This window comes from Phycodurus eques, chromosome 5 (genome assembly GCF_024500275.1).
Source record: "Phycodurus eques isolate BA_2022a chromosome 5, UOR_Pequ_1.1, whole genome shotgun sequence".
NCBI classification, from domain to species: Eukaryota; Metazoa; Chordata; class Actinopteri; order Syngnathiformes; family Syngnathidae; genus Phycodurus; species Phycodurus eques.
In genome coordinates this window covers 18,002,886-18,017,810 of record NC_084529.1, presented here as the reverse complement: position 1 = coordinate 18,017,810, position 14,925 = coordinate 18,002,886, and the positions used below count along the sequence as shown (strand labels likewise).

The 14,925-nt window shown below is 43.5% G+C and overlaps 1 protein-coding gene across 2 annotated transcripts in view; it reads left to right on the top strand.

Annotated features, from left to right (window-relative positions):
* The window catches only part of ireb2 (iron-responsive element binding protein 2), a 21,132-nt gene extending 6,685 nt beyond the window's left edge, over positions 1-14,447 (top strand). The window contains exons 4-21 of one of the 2 annotated variants that reach the window (XM_061677891.1): positions 1,614-1,751; positions 1,888-2,115; positions 4,266-4,335; positions 4,411-4,594; positions 5,147-5,286; positions 5,378-5,549; positions 5,636-5,736; positions 6,547-6,663; positions 6,741-6,900; positions 6,987-7,122; positions 8,828-8,912; positions 8,998-9,279; positions 9,808-9,912; positions 9,997-10,139; positions 11,962-12,109; positions 12,788-12,910; positions 13,684-13,869; positions 13,954-14,447. In XM_061677891.1, the coding sequence (XP_061533875.1) occupies positions 1,614-1,751; positions 1,888-2,115; positions 4,266-4,335; positions 4,411-4,594; positions 5,147-5,286; positions 5,378-5,549; positions 5,636-5,736; positions 6,547-6,663; positions 6,741-6,900; positions 6,987-7,122; positions 8,828-8,912; positions 8,998-9,279; positions 9,808-9,912; positions 9,997-10,139; positions 11,962-12,109; positions 12,788-12,910; positions 13,684-13,869; positions 13,954-14,064 (2,629 nt within the window). In that variant the 3' untranslated portion in view covers positions 14,065-14,447. The remainder of the gene's footprint in view (positions 1-1,613; positions 1,752-1,887; positions 2,116-4,265; positions 4,336-4,410; positions 4,595-5,146; positions 5,287-5,377; positions 5,550-5,635; positions 5,737-6,546; positions 6,664-6,740; positions 6,901-6,986; positions 7,123-8,827; positions 8,913-8,997; positions 9,280-9,807; positions 9,913-9,996; positions 10,140-11,961; positions 12,110-12,787; positions 12,911-13,683; positions 13,870-13,953) is intronic. The other variant, XM_061677892.1, reaches the window with a different exon arrangement.
* Positions 14,448-14,925: the final 478 nt, after the last annotated feature.

Below are 14,925 nucleotides of genomic sequence, written 5' to 3'. Positions count from 1 at the left end.
GGAATGAAGATTAGCCGAAGTAAAACAGAATATATGTGCATGAATGAGAGGGCTGGTGGGGGAAGAATGAGGCTACAGGGAGAAGCGATAGCAAGGGTGGAGGACTTTAAATACTTGGGGTCAACCGTCCAGAGCAATGGTGAGTGTGGTCAGGAAGTGAAGAAACGGGTCAAAGCAGGTTGGAACGGGTGGAGGAAGGTGTCAGGTGTGTTATGTGACAGAAGAGTCTGTGCTAGGATGAAGGGCAAAGTTTATAAAACAGTAGTGAGGCCAGCCATGATGTACGGATTAGAGACAGTGGCACTGAAGAGAACAGGAAGCAGAGCTGGAGGTGGCGGAAATGAAGATGTTGAGGTTCGCTCTTAGAGTGACCAGGTTGGATAAAATTAGAAATGAGCTCATCAGAGGGACAGCCAAGGTTCGATGTTTTGGAGACAAAGTTAGAGAGCGCAGACTTCAATGGTTTGGACACGTCCAGAGGAGAAACAGTGAGTATATTGGAAGAAGGATGATGAGGATGGAGCTACCAGGCAAGAGAGCTCGAAGAAGACCAAAGAGAAGGTTGATGGATGTCGTGAGGGAAGACATGAGGGCAGTTGGTGTTCGAGAGGAGGATGCAGGAGATAGGCTTACATGGAAAAGGATGACGCGCTGTGGCGACCCCTAACGGGACAAGCCGAAAGGAAAAGAAGATTGTCAGTGTCAATACAAATAGTGAGTCGGAATTTACTGTGAGTCTGAGCCCTAGTTACCATTACGGCGTTTTGCGTTGTTTGTTACCATAAAGCTGAGCAGACTTTCCCAAGGCAAAGTTATGTGGTTATTTTAAACAAACAGTGTGTAATGCTCTTTGTTTTATGTTTAAGTTAAGACAAACTTCAAGAACTAGGAGTGGCATTAAATAGCTTGAAGCCTCATTTTCGAAGAATTATTCACTTTCTGTTCAAACTGCTGCTTTGTTGTGTAGTGAGTTAAGTTCACTGACACCATGCAAGGGTTGTATCTCTCAAATTAGTGCTTGCAATTCAAAGCAAAAAATTGGCCGAACAACTGGTTGCATCGAAAAAATCGTGTCACTGGTATCGCAAGGCACCACTCTTAAGTGTTGAATCAAGGAAAATGATGGGAATCTTGAAACTAAATTTCATTAATGTGTGTATTTATTATGGGACAGTGTTCAAGAGGGAGCTTGAAACATTCCAGAGGGCTGTTTGTGGTCCCACCACATTTGCACTGGTTCCCGCAGAAACATGTACCTTTTGTCCGTGGTCCGTGAAGGGTCATGGGAGGAATCTCAAAACAGTAAAAGAGCAAAACAGCATAAGAAAAAAAATACTAAACATAAGGAACAGCAGATGAGAGAGAAACTTGGTGTGGTAGTTATTGTGTAAATTAGCCCCACTGTTACGTCAGAGTTAGGTGGAGAGAACAAGAGAACAGAACAACACGTTTGCAAACACATTTTTAGAAGTAGGCGGTTAAGTAAAGGTTTACTTGGTTGTTTAATTTCACACTTGCAGAGACCCAATATGTATGCAAGCAATTCAGAAATCATATGACCCCTTTAAATGATGCAAACAGATCCAGGACTTTTTTTTTCTTTCCACCACTAGTGGGATCCCTGCCATGGTGGACCTGGCAGCCATGAGGGATGCTGTGGTCAAACATGGCGTCGACCCCAGCTTGGTTAACCCTAAATGCCCCACAGACCTCATTGTAGATCACTGTCTGCAAATTGACTACAGCAAATGGTGGGTTTGCAGTCACATTACACTCTTATTCTACCATAGTACAACGGATAAATATCTGAATTTGTCGACGTTTTGTATCGGGAGCTTAATATGGTCCATGTCTCCACTTCTCTTTTTTGTTTCATTGGGCCGACAGCGCCATACAGAACGCTCCAAACCCCGGCGGAGGGGACGGCGGTTCCCGGCCGACCCCCTCCAAGCCTCTTCCACGAGGGGGCTCACACTGCGCAGGCCAGCGGAGCGCCTGCAGGAAAGCGGCCTGCAACGACACGCCTTCGTCAATGGGGGGGCGACCTCACGCCTCGGTGCAGCAGATCGAGAACACGCCGCTCCTCTGCCCCTTCCACCTCAAACCGGTTTCCGAGTGAGTGGGCCCTAGTGCCTTGTCATACACTACTCTACTATGCTACAAAAACATATACAGTGGTGCCTTGACTTACAAAGTCAATTCGCTTCGTAGACGTGGTTGTAATTCAAAACATTCATATCTCAAATTATCTTTCCCCATTTAAATAAATGGAAATGCCATTAATCTGTTCCAGCCCCTCGTAAAACCCCAACATTAAAAAAAGAATATTACTCTGCAGTTTTGTACTTCATAATAAAACATACAGCAATAACATAATTAAATAGAATGTGAAGAAGTAAACTCTTTTTGCCGCATTATTTCATGCATTCATTGTGCAGCTCCTTCTGGTGTGTGCACCTTGGCCACCAGGGGGGAAGTAGCCTGTAATACATGCATGCCTATTATAAGCCTATATTTGTAGCCTATTTACTGCACTAATATTAGTTGTCGCAGACGATAAAGACTATATGCGTGTGATTATTGTTTTGTCTGTTTGGATGTGATGCTACACTGTTTGTGTTCAAATATTTGTTGCTTAAAGGATTATAGCACAGTAACATTGATGCTGCAGCCCAAATTCTAATGAAGTTGGGACGTTGTGTTAAACATAAATAAAAACAGAATACAATGATTTGCAAATCATGTTCAACCTATATTGAATTGAATACACTACAAATAGAAGAGATTTAATGTGCAAACTGATAAACTTGATTGTTTTTAGCAAATAATCATTAACTTAGAATTTTATGGCTACAACAAAAAAGCTGGGACAGGTGGCAAAAAAGAAAGAAAGTTGAGGAATGCTCATCACACACCTGTTTGGAACATCCCACAGGTGAACAGGCTAATTGGGAACAGGTGGGTGCCATGATTGGGTATAAAAGGAGCTTCCCTGAATTGCTCAGTCATTCACAGGCAAAGATGGGGCGAGGTTCACCTCTTTGTGAACAAGTGTGTGAGAAAATAGTCAAACAGTTTAAAGACAATGTTCCTCAACGTACAATTGCAAGGAATTTAGGGATTTCATCATCTAAGGTCCATAATATCATAAAAAGGTTCAGAGAATCTGGAGAAATCACTGCATTTAAGCGGCAAGGACGAATACCAACATTGAATGCCCGTGACCTTCGATCCCTCAGGCGGCACTGCATCAAAAAATGTGTAAAGGATATCACCACATGGGCTCAGGAACACTTCAGAAAACGAATGTCAGTAAATACAGTTCGGCGCTACATCCTTAAGTGCAACTTGAAACTCTACTATGCAAAGCAAAAGCCATTTATCAACAACACCCTGAAACGCTGCCGGCTTCTCTGGGCCCGAGCTCATCTAAGATGGACTGATGCAAAGTGGAGAAGTGTTCTGTTGTCCGGCGAGTCCACATTTCAAATTGTTTTTGGAAATTGTGGACGTCGTGTCCTCCGGCCAAAGAGGAAAAGAACCATCCGGACATTTATGGACGCAAAGTTCAAAAGCCAGCATCTGTGATGGTATGGGGCTGTGTTAGTGCCAATGGCATGGGTAACTTACACATCTGTGAAGGCACCATTAATGTTGAAAGGTACATACAGGTTCTGGAGAAACATATGCTGCCATCCAAGCAACATCTTTTTCATGGACGCCCCTGCTTATTTCAGCAAGACAATGCCAAACCACATTCCGCATGTGTTGCAACAGCGTGGCTTCGTAGTAAATGAGTGGGGGTACTAGACTGGCCTGCTTTCAGTCTCCCACTGAAAATGTGTGGTTCTTTTTTTCCTCCAACGATGTTTTAGACTCCAACCGGGAGTGGCAATAAACTGCTTGAAGCAAGCACTTGGCCTTTTATTATTATATTTGAGGACTTGTTCACTGTCTGGCAAGCTGCCGCTTGTTGTGAAGTTTGCTGCCGCCATCCAGTGCTCATAACCCAAATTTTTACTCGCAACTCTCGCGCATTTCTCGAAAAACTCGTAAGCTGTGTCATTCGTAAGTCGAGGTACCACAGTTTTCGGGTTATTCGGCTTTCGGGTGAAATTTCAAGATGAACTTAAAATGTGATATAACCTTTACAGCTGACCCTAATTTGACCTTCTGTAAACTTACTTTATAACTTTATGAAGTACTTGGTGTTCTATAAAAAGGAGCTAAATGGGAAAATTGATTTTACGTATCTTCTTTTGCAGAGCCGATACATCAGTGAAGAATCAGGAAATGGAGCTCAGCAGAAATAAAGAAAGACTTCAGTTCTTTAAGGTACAGCTTGAAGTCCTAATGTCCTGAAATAGAATAAATTGCACTGAACAAGTCTCCACATGTATTTTTACACAGTGGTGCTCAAAAGCCTTCAAGAATGTGAACGTCATTCCCCCGGATGTCGGTGCCGTCCACCAAGTTAATCTGGAGTATCTGTCCCGAGTGATCCAGGTTCGCGACGGGTTGATCTATCCGGACAGTGTGGTGGGCACCGACTCGCACACCACGATGATCAACGGCCTGGGCATCCTTGGCTGGGGTAAAACACCTTCTTCTTGTCATTTGGTTTTGAAGGAGCTGAGGTGTGGCTTGAGCTCATTGACACAAGATTAGTCTCTATTTCTAACATTTGAAATTTACCTAGGTCCCTATGATATTTTTGTTCTACTCCTAAAGTTATGCATATTTTTGGGAAACTACATCTACTGGATTACTCATTCACTGCCAACCCTCCTAGTTATCATGGATATTGGACTGATATAGCCGTCAATGGCAGTGAATGACTTAAGCTTGAAACTTGGTTCAAAATTACTATATAAATTTGTGTTTAAAATATTAGCAGTGTGTTTAAAAATTTGATTAAAGCTCAAAATCTTTATTGTATTTTTGATTTGAATGCATTGGGAACACTTGATATTATATTCTAAATCAAAATGAAGAAAAAAAATTATTGGAAATGAAGCAACATTGATATTGGGCTTTTCAAAAAAAATGGCAGTGTCTGCCTTTTTCTATACATGAGAAAAGTCCTCCACTGTATCCGAAATACCATAACATCCTTTCAAATCTTGCTACCTTTCCTGCTCGTCAGGTGTTGGTGGAATCGAGTCGGAAGCTGTGATGTTGGGCCAGCCGGTGTCGCTGACACTTCCTCAGGTGGTGGGCTGCAAACTGATGGGCTCCATCAACCCTCTGAGCACTTCCATCGACGTTGTCCTTGGCATCACTAAAGTATGCTGCTGTGCACTCATGGTTTTCATTGTTGTACACGTGCGCGCACGTCTCTCGCCACATGCACTCACGTGTTGCGTTTGTTGTGCAGCACTTGCGTCAAGCTGGTATCGCTGGCAGGTTTGTCGAGTTTTTTGGACCTGGCGTGTCGCATCTCTCTGCTCCCGACCGGACCACTATTGCCAACATGTGCCCCGAGTACAACGCCACCGTCAGTTTCTTCCCTGTCGACCAGGTCACCATTAAGCACTTTAAAAAGACACGTGAGTATTCATTCGTCTTTTTTTCCCATTTACTTTATACTGAATCACTTCCCGGGATTGACACTTTATCATCCATTTGGCTCCAGACTTTTCCCAGGAAAAGCTCAAGTTACTAGAGTCTTATCTGAAGGCTGTAAAGCTCTTTAGAAGCTACGGGGACCCTGCGGAAGACCCCCAGTATTCCGAGGTAACGACAAACAAGAATGTAATTGAGGTGTTCCCAAAAATGTGATATCATTTGAACTGTAACATGAACAGTTTGAATATCAACACTGTGCTTAAATATAGGTGAATTAAAAAACTGTACTGCAATAATGGTTTCATTATTATTGAACAAAAAAGTTAAATAAAAATAATACCTAAATAAAAGTTTGAAAACATACAGTTCCTAAAAGATTAAATACAAATGTATTATACTTCAAAGTTAAATGTAACTGAACTGTATGTAACAATAGCGGCACGGTGACCGACTGGTTAGAGCGTCAGCCTCACAGTTCTGAGGACCCGAGTTCAATCCCCGACCCCGCCTGTGGGGAGTTTGCATGTTCTCCTCGTGCCTGCGTGGGTTTTCTTCGGGTACTCCGGTTTCCTCCTACATCCCAAAAACATGCATGAATTGGAGACTCTAAATTGCCCGTAGGCATGACTGAGTGCGAATGGTTGTTTGTTCCTATGTGCCCTGCGATTGGCTGGCAACCAGTTCAGGGCGTACCCCGCCTCCTGCCCGATGACAGCTGGGATAGGCTCCAGCACGCCCGCGACCCTAGTGAGGAGAAGCGGCTCAGAAAATGGATGGATGGATGCATGTAACAAATGTACTGGATTAAAAAAGGTTTTAGCCACTGTAACATAGTTTGAACATTTAATGCAGTGATTCTTTTACGTACCACTAGAGGCAGCCCGAGTACCACACTTTGATAACCACTGTCCGACGTAAACGAAATGAAAAGTCTTCGTGTTGAAATATAAAAATTTTCTACTGTACTTTTGTGCGCAGGTTATCGAAATCAACCTGAGCTCCATGGTGCCACACGTCAGCGGCCCCAAGAGGCCACAGGACCGCGTGGCCGTCTGCAGCATGAAAGAGGGCTTTCAGAGTTGCCTCGACGAGAAGGTAAAAACCCTCGCTCCACCATCGCCCTAACGATACCATTTCGTCTGACATCTCCCTGCTTGCCGCTCGACCTTCAGTTGGGCCCCAGAGGCTTCAATATCTCAAAGGACAAGCAGGACGTCCGGGTTCCCTTCCTACACGCCGGTGAGGAGTACCAACTAGCCCACGGCTCGGTGGTCATCGCCGCGGTGATCAGCTGCACCAACAACTGCAACCCGTCCGTCATGCTGACGGCAGGTAAGCGGCCATGGAGCAACTACAACAGACCATCATAAACTTAACACAACAGCCACAACAGCCTAATGTTGCCACGCGTGTGACAGGCTTGCTGGCCAAGAAAGCCGTGCAGGCGGGGCTCACGGTCAAGCCTTACATCAGGACCAGCCTGGCGCCGGGAAGCGGCATGGTCACGCACTACTTCAACGCCAGCGGGGTCCTGCCCTACTTCAGCCAGCTGGGGTAAGGAATGCTCAAACATGTTGATTGTGTGGAAGTTGTGGTACGGAAGGTCCTTTGTGCGATGAACTACTTTGCGCAACAGCGGAGTAAGAATGCGTGGCAGCGCTCAGTTACTGCCGTATTTACCGTTTTAATTTTCATTTAGTTGTTTGTTTGAATGTGCCCTGCGATTGGGTGGCAACCAGTTCAGGGTGTACCCCGCCTCCTGCCCGATGATAGCTGGGATAGGCTCCAGCACGCCCGCGACCCTAGTGAGGAGAAGCGGCTCAGAAAATGGATGGATGGATGTTTGATACAGTGGTGCCTTGACATACGGCACAAGTTTAATTTGTTCCCTAACCACACTCGTAATGCAAAACACTTGTATCTGAAATTATCTCTTCATATTGAAATGAATGGAAATGCCATTCACCGGTTCCAGCACACTAAAAACACAGACAAAATTTTTTGTAACATCTTTTGTCATCATACAACTCGAACTTCAGTGTTGTACCCTCTGAAAACATACATTACTAGTATCATTAAAGAAAATGTAAAGAATTAGACAGGTTGTACATCATGATTTCATGATTCAATGCCCATTGATATGGTGCTGCCCCTTCTGGTGTGCACGCCCTGACCACACAGGAGGGCAGTATAACACTCACCTAACCTAATGCGTATACCAAGTAGTCGGTCTCTTCTAAGGTCAGTATGCTGCAGTAATATTAGTTGTTTTTCGCAGAAGATAAAGAATATATGCCTGTGAATATTGATTATATTGTCTGTCTACGTGTTGCTACACCGTTAGTGTTAAAATATCTATTAAAACTACTGCGACATTGATACTCTTCTATGGCGTTTTGCATTGTGCGTTAGCATTAAGCTAGCAGTTTGGTTAAATACACAACGTGTAATTTTCTTATTTTTGTTGAGCTTTACAGGAAACAACTAGGATTGACAAAAAAAAACCTGCTTCTCATGTGAAGAACTGTTCACTGTCTGCCAAACTGTCTGCCAAACACCATCTAGTGCTCGTAACTGCAATTTTTGCTTGCAACTCGACAAAACAAAACAAAAAATCATCCGAGTGGCGGCTCGTCTCGAAAAACTGGTAAATAGGGTCACACTTAAGTTGAGTATTCTGACTTAAGGTTAAGTTGTTGCCAAACTAAAAATATAAAATAAAACTATAAGAAAGAACTTTAAGTGGCGTGTTCTGGTAAGTGACTTCAGGAGTCTGGAGTCAGGCAAGTTGGTCTCCTCAATGTTCGAGTGTTTTGAATTGACTTGAACTGAATTTCCCCTCTGGGGATCATTAGAGGATTATCTTATCTTTCATTTTCTATTGGTTTGTTTGTCTTCAGAAGAAACCGTTCAATAAAAACAAATCGTGGCAGCACGCTTGCAGCCCCGCCAGCAAAAGCTCACAGGATGTTGCCTGCTGGAACCACAACACTTTCCAGGGCTTCGTAATAGCACAATCACTTGCACTTTGGCCTTTCTTGGGAGCCATAATGAGGCTTCATTTACAGCAAAAAATTTTTTTTATTTTTTTTACTACTGCTTTAGCGTAGGTTAGTAATAGACTGCGGCACGCTCCGACTTTCACGGCACAGTTTCACATTACGTCGTCGCTTTAGGAACAGAACTCTGTCGTAAACTGGCAATCCCCTGTAAAGTGAATTTGGTGTTCATTGGTGTTTATGTTAATTTTGCACTCTAGCTTTGAGGTGATCGGCTATGGCTGCGCCACCTGTGTGGGAAACACGGCGCCCTTGCCAGAAAGTGTTGTGAACGCAATCAAACAGGTGACTTTTGTTTTCCCTCCTTTAATCAAATTGAAGATAAATCTTGCGTTTTTAAAATCCATGACACCGTGGGCATCTATTCCAGGGCGACTTGGTGGCGTGCGGGGTCCTATCTGGCAACAGGCACTTCGAGGGCCGCCTCTGCGACTGCATACGAGCCAACTACCTGGCCTCGCCACCCTTCGTGGTGGCGTACGCTATCGCGGGCACCGTGGGCATCGACTTTGACAAAGAGCCTTTGGGCGTGACCTCAGCCGGGAAGGAGTTGTACCTTCGCGACATCTGGCCGTCAAGGGAGGAGGTACAACAGACGGAGGAGGACGCCGTCATATCTTCCGTCTTTAAGGATCTCAAGGCGAGGATGGAGGTGAGGGCGCACGGGCACCACACACCTGCTGACTTTTAAAGAACAAAGGAACATCACTCAATAGTAGGGCTGTGCGATACGACCTTAAAAGAGTCTAGCTTCTTTTTTTTGTTTTTTTTTGACAAAAAAACTTCTTGTTCACTTATTCAAAACATATAATTTTTTTTTTTTGGGGGGGGGGGGGTGGTTTCCACCGGGGATTTACTTTTTCTCCATATCCCAAAAAAGCTTTGAATTTTTTTTTTTCTTTTCACTGTTGTGGATGTTTATATTTGTCAACTAGAATCCATCCGTTTACTACTACAGACAAATATATTAATCAAGTATGTTTTTCAACGGGTGGAGGTTGGAACTGTAATGACAAGCAGACACCAGTAGATGGCAGCGTTCTATCGCTTTGGATTTGAGCTCAGCACAGCTTTTGAGTTGAAGACAAAGATTAGCTCAGCTTGTCACACAGCAAAGGTAACTTTTTTTGTATTGTTGGTTAAAGGGTTAACTAACGCCGTCTACCCTTCCCGTTTCCAGAAAGGGAACACCTTCTGGAACAACATCGAGTGTCCTGAGTCTGTCGTCTTTCCCTGGGATGCCAAGTCCACGTACATCCGCTCGCCGTCGTTCTTCAGCAAATTAGTAAGTGCGGAACCTCCCAAATCCACGCATAAAAAAAAAAAAAAACTAAAACAAGTTTGACACGTCCTCTGCTCGTGTTTCAAGAGTAAAGAAGTGACGCCCCCTCAGTCGATAGAGAACGCTCACGCCTTACTGTTCCTCGGCGACAAAGTGACCACCGACCACATCTCACCCGCGGGCAGCATCGCCCGGGTCAGCGCCGCCGCCAAGTATCTGCTCAGCAAAAGGTGTGGTGATGATCACCATGGGAATAGACCAAAAAAATAAATTTGATTCAATCATAGTAATAATACAAGTACATCATAATAAATTACAATATGGAAGAAAAGTTGATTTATCGCTGTACTCATACATTATATACAGTGGGTACGGAAAGTATTCAGACCCCCTTGAATTTTTCACTGTGTTATATTGCAGCCATTTGGTAAAATCATTTAAGTTATTTTTTTCCCCTCATTAATGTACGCACAGCACCCCATGTTGACAGAAAAAAACAATTGTTGAAATTTTTGCAGATTTATTAAAAAAGAAAAACTGAAATATCACACAGTCATAAGTATTCAGACCCTTTGCTGTGACACTCATATTTAACTCGGGCGTTGTCCATTTCTTCTGATCATCCTTAAGATGGTTCTACACCTTCATTGGTGTCCAGCTGTGTTTGATTATACTGATTGGACTTGATTAGGAAAGTCACACACCTGTCTATATAAGACCTTACAGCTCACAGTGCATGTCAGAGCAAATGAGAATCATGAGGTCAAAGGAACTGCCTGAAGAGCTCAGAGACAGAATTATGGCAAGGCACAGATCTGGCCAAGGTTACGTACAAATTTCTGTGGCACTTAAGGTTCCTAAGAACACAGTGGCCTCCATAATCCTGAAATGGAAGACGTTTGGGACGACCAGAACCCTTCCTAGAGCTGGCCGTCCGGCCAAACTGAGCAATCGGGGGAGAAGAGGCTTGGTGATAGATGTAAAGAAGAACCCAAAGATCACTGTGGCTGAGCTCCAGAGATGCACTCGGGAGATGGGAGAAAGTTCTAGAAAGTCAACCATCACTGCAGTCCTCCACCAGTCGGGGCTTTATGGCAGAGTGGCGCGATGGAAGCCGCTCCTCAGTGCAAGCCACAAGAAAGCCCGCATGGAGCTTGCTTAAAAAAAACACCCGAAGGACTCCAAGATGGTGAGAAATAGGATTATCTGGAACAACATAGAAATTGTTGGGCTAGGCACTCCTCATCACCTGCCCAATACAGTCCCAACGTGGCAGCATCATGCTGTGGGGGTGTTTTACAGCTGCAGGGACAGGACAACTGGTTGCAATCGAAGGAAAGATGAATGCGGCCAAGTACAGGGATATCCCGGACGAAAACCTTCTCCAGAGTGCTCAGAACCTCAGACTGGGCCGCAGGTTCACCATTCAACAAGACAACGACCCTAAGCACACAGCTAAAATACCGAAGGAGTGACTTCAGAACAACTCCGTGACTGTTCTTGAATGGCCCAGCCAGAGCCCCGATTAAACCCAATTGAGCATCTCTGGAAAGACCTGAAAATGGCTGTCGACCAACGTTCACCATCCAACCTGGCAGAACTGGAGAGGATCTGCAAGGAGGAATGGCAGAGGATCCCCAAATCCAGGTGTGAAAAACTTGTTGCATCATTCCCAGAAAGACTCATGGCTGTATTAGCTCAAAAGGGTGCTTCTACTAAATACTGAGCAAAGGGTCTGAATACTAATGGGTATGTGATATTTCAGTTTTTCTTTTTTAATAAATCTGCAAAAATTTAAACAATTCAGTTTGTTTTTCTGTCAATATATGGGGTGCTGTGTGCACATTAATAAGGGAAAAAAAGAACTTCAATGATTTTAACAAATGGCTGCAATATAACAAAGAGTGAACAATTGAAGGGGGTCTGAATACTTTCCGTAAACACTTGGGAAAAGGTCAAATTCCTGCCTAATTTTTACATTCAAAATCATTTTCATTGTTTTTCTTACATATCATTTGTACACTATATTACTGTATACATACTGTGGCATAGGCTGACTCCTCGAGAGTTCAACTCTTATGGCTCTCGGCGGGGCAATGACGCCGTGATGACCAGAGGGACGTTCGCCAGCATCAAGCTCCAAAACCGACTGGTGGGCAAAGCGGGGCCCAAGACTCTCCACGTCCCTACGGGACAGACGGTGAGTGCACAACTTAGCAACTTTACCAGTTTTTCCAGTCACGAGCCGTTGCTTGGTCGATTTTTTGCTTTGTGTTGCGAGCCAAAATTTGGAATCAATCTATAAAACAAAATGTGTATAAACTTTTCGACTTATTAAAGTAGCAACCTTTGGTAACTACTTCCCAACGCTGGTGCAGGAGTTCCCATAAATGTGTGGCACTTGCAGGCTGCTTTGCTTTCACTCTTCTGTCAATTTAATTTCCAAACCATCTTGATAGGATTTAAGTCTGGAGACTTTACATTTTTGTATGGACTTTATCTTTAAGTTTTTGGGAACCTTTTCTGTATTTTTTTTTTTTTTACCTCTTGCAAGTCACCAGTTATTAGTTTGTATCATTTCAAGCTATTCCCTGGGCTTGAACAACTTGAGTTTAATTAAAAGAAATAATTACTGGAAAAATTGGGCTGTTTCAACATTTTGACCCGTAGGGTATTGTAAAGTTAGGAGAGCCACGCAAACATGAATTTAAAAGAAGTGCTTCGCCACCACCTTGTTTGTAGGCAACTATCCTTTTTCTGGATGGCGTCAATTACTCTCTCGAGGTTTGCAATTTGCGGAAAGGCTCAGTCCCTATCCGCTGTGCTCCCGACGTGAGCGTGTGCTCATTATTTTTGTTAACGTCTTCCCGCCGCCCAGCTGGACGTGTTCGAGGCGGCAGAGCGCTATCAGAGGGACGGAGTTCCGCTCATCATCCTGGCCGGGAAGGACTACGGCTCGGGAAGCTCCCGGGATTGGGTGGCCAAAGGGCCTTACCTACTGGTACGAATACAGGGGGGACCATTTTACTGTGGGTCCACAAAGACGGTCCTGTTGATGCATTCATTCAAAATTAAGAAAAGTAATTAAAATGTAATTACATGTAAATATTTATATTACTTTGAGAAAGTAATTGAAATACTTTCATTACTATAACATTTACAAAGGGGTAACTGGTAATTGTAACCATATAATGGAAAATGCCATTGATATGCTAATGTTTAGCATCAAAGGTTTGGGTTTTAGAACCCTTTAAACAAGCGATATTTGAAGACAAATTGAAGCAACACATGAAGGCAGACAATAATACTCACAGGCATATGTTATCTTTTAAGAAAAATGACTAATATTACAGCATCTTACTGAGTCACAGTACTAGTAGTAGTTAGTTTGTTCGTACTGTTCTTTGTCTGCATGACTATATTATCAGTATAATAGTTTTTTGTCTTGGCCCCCTGGTGGCCAAGGTGGGAACACCGGAAGAAGCAGCAGAATGAGTTGAATAGCAACATTAAATCATGACACAAACTGTTATTTCTTTACATTCTGTTCAATTATTAGCCTGTTCAGTAAAATATTTTGGAGCTATGTTGTCACTGAATAGAAAACAACTTTTGATTGTTACCTTTTTATTTTACTTTTTTTTTTTTTTTTCCCTCAACACAAGTACCGGATCACTGTGGCTGGTGCATGGGTCTCATCCAACTTCTAGAATAATTTTACATTTGCATTGATTAGCAGGTTGATGTTCAGGTCCCGTGTGTGTCCTCCCCCAGGGCGTCCGCGCCGTCATCGCCGAGAGCTTCGAGCGTCTGCACAAGAAGCAGCTGGTGGGCATGGGCATCCTGCCTCTGCAGTTCGCGCCCGAGCACAACGCCGACACGCTGGAGCTCGGCGGCACTGAGAGGTTCAGCGTCAGCCTGCCCCGACGCCTCGCGCCCAACCAGCAGCTCACAGTCAAGGCAAGGGAGCGCTTCTTCCGCACTTCGACACATCCGTCCATTTTGTATAGCGCTTGTCCTCCTCATGTTGTCGTTTTGTTTTAGACAAGCAACGGCAAAAGTTTTGTGGTGACAGCCCAGTTGGACAACAACCAGGACGTCCTCTTTCTCCAGCAGGGAGGCCTCCTGAGATACGTGGCACAGACGATGCTCTGAAATACAAACACTGGACTATTTTTGTTGCTCCATTTGTCTTCGTAATGGACGCCAGAGTGCTATTTGCTTATTATTAGCCTGACTGTCCTCACAAGGCACTTTTTTTGGGGGGGGACTCAAGTTGGCTGGACTTTCTTGACAGTAAAAGTCAACAAAATGCTGAGCTGTGCCGTCACGGATACACTTTTGTTTGTGTTTTGTCCATGTTTGTCAACTAAAAGTTATTTCTTCAACACAACTTGTGTCTGTCTCATGCTAAATGAGTCTTATTCCGCCCTCAGACTGTTGTGTTCCCTCAACGCCCTGCTTTTGTGTTGTTTTTACATGCAGCAAATAAACTTTTTTTGTGGAATGATAGAAAAATAAAGTCTCATGTCTCCGGTGACCTTGTCCTGTTAAATGAGATTTTTTTTTCGTAGATGTATTGAAAAAGAGTCATGTCTTCAATGTTTTTGTCCTGTTAAATTAGCTCTGCTAAACATACATTTGTGTAACAACAGCTCAACACCTGTATATTATAGTAATAATATACAGGTGAGTACTTGTGTAGTAACACAGTAAAAACTGATAACTATAGAACTGCATGACAGCTAAGCACCTATGTAATAACATGAGCAGCTGTATAACCTGGTGAGTACCTGTGTTAGCAATTATTGACAAGCTCCTGTGTAATCACATTAACTGATGAGTGCTTGTGTAATGACATAGTAATAATGGATGAGCACTTGAAAAATTTAAGTTAGAAAATTTGTCTGTCCAAATATTTATGGACTTAACTTGCCTGTCTCCCAACTATTGTTATTCATACAGGAAAAAGATTTCACACTAAATTACATAAAACGAGATCATCCTTGATTTAAT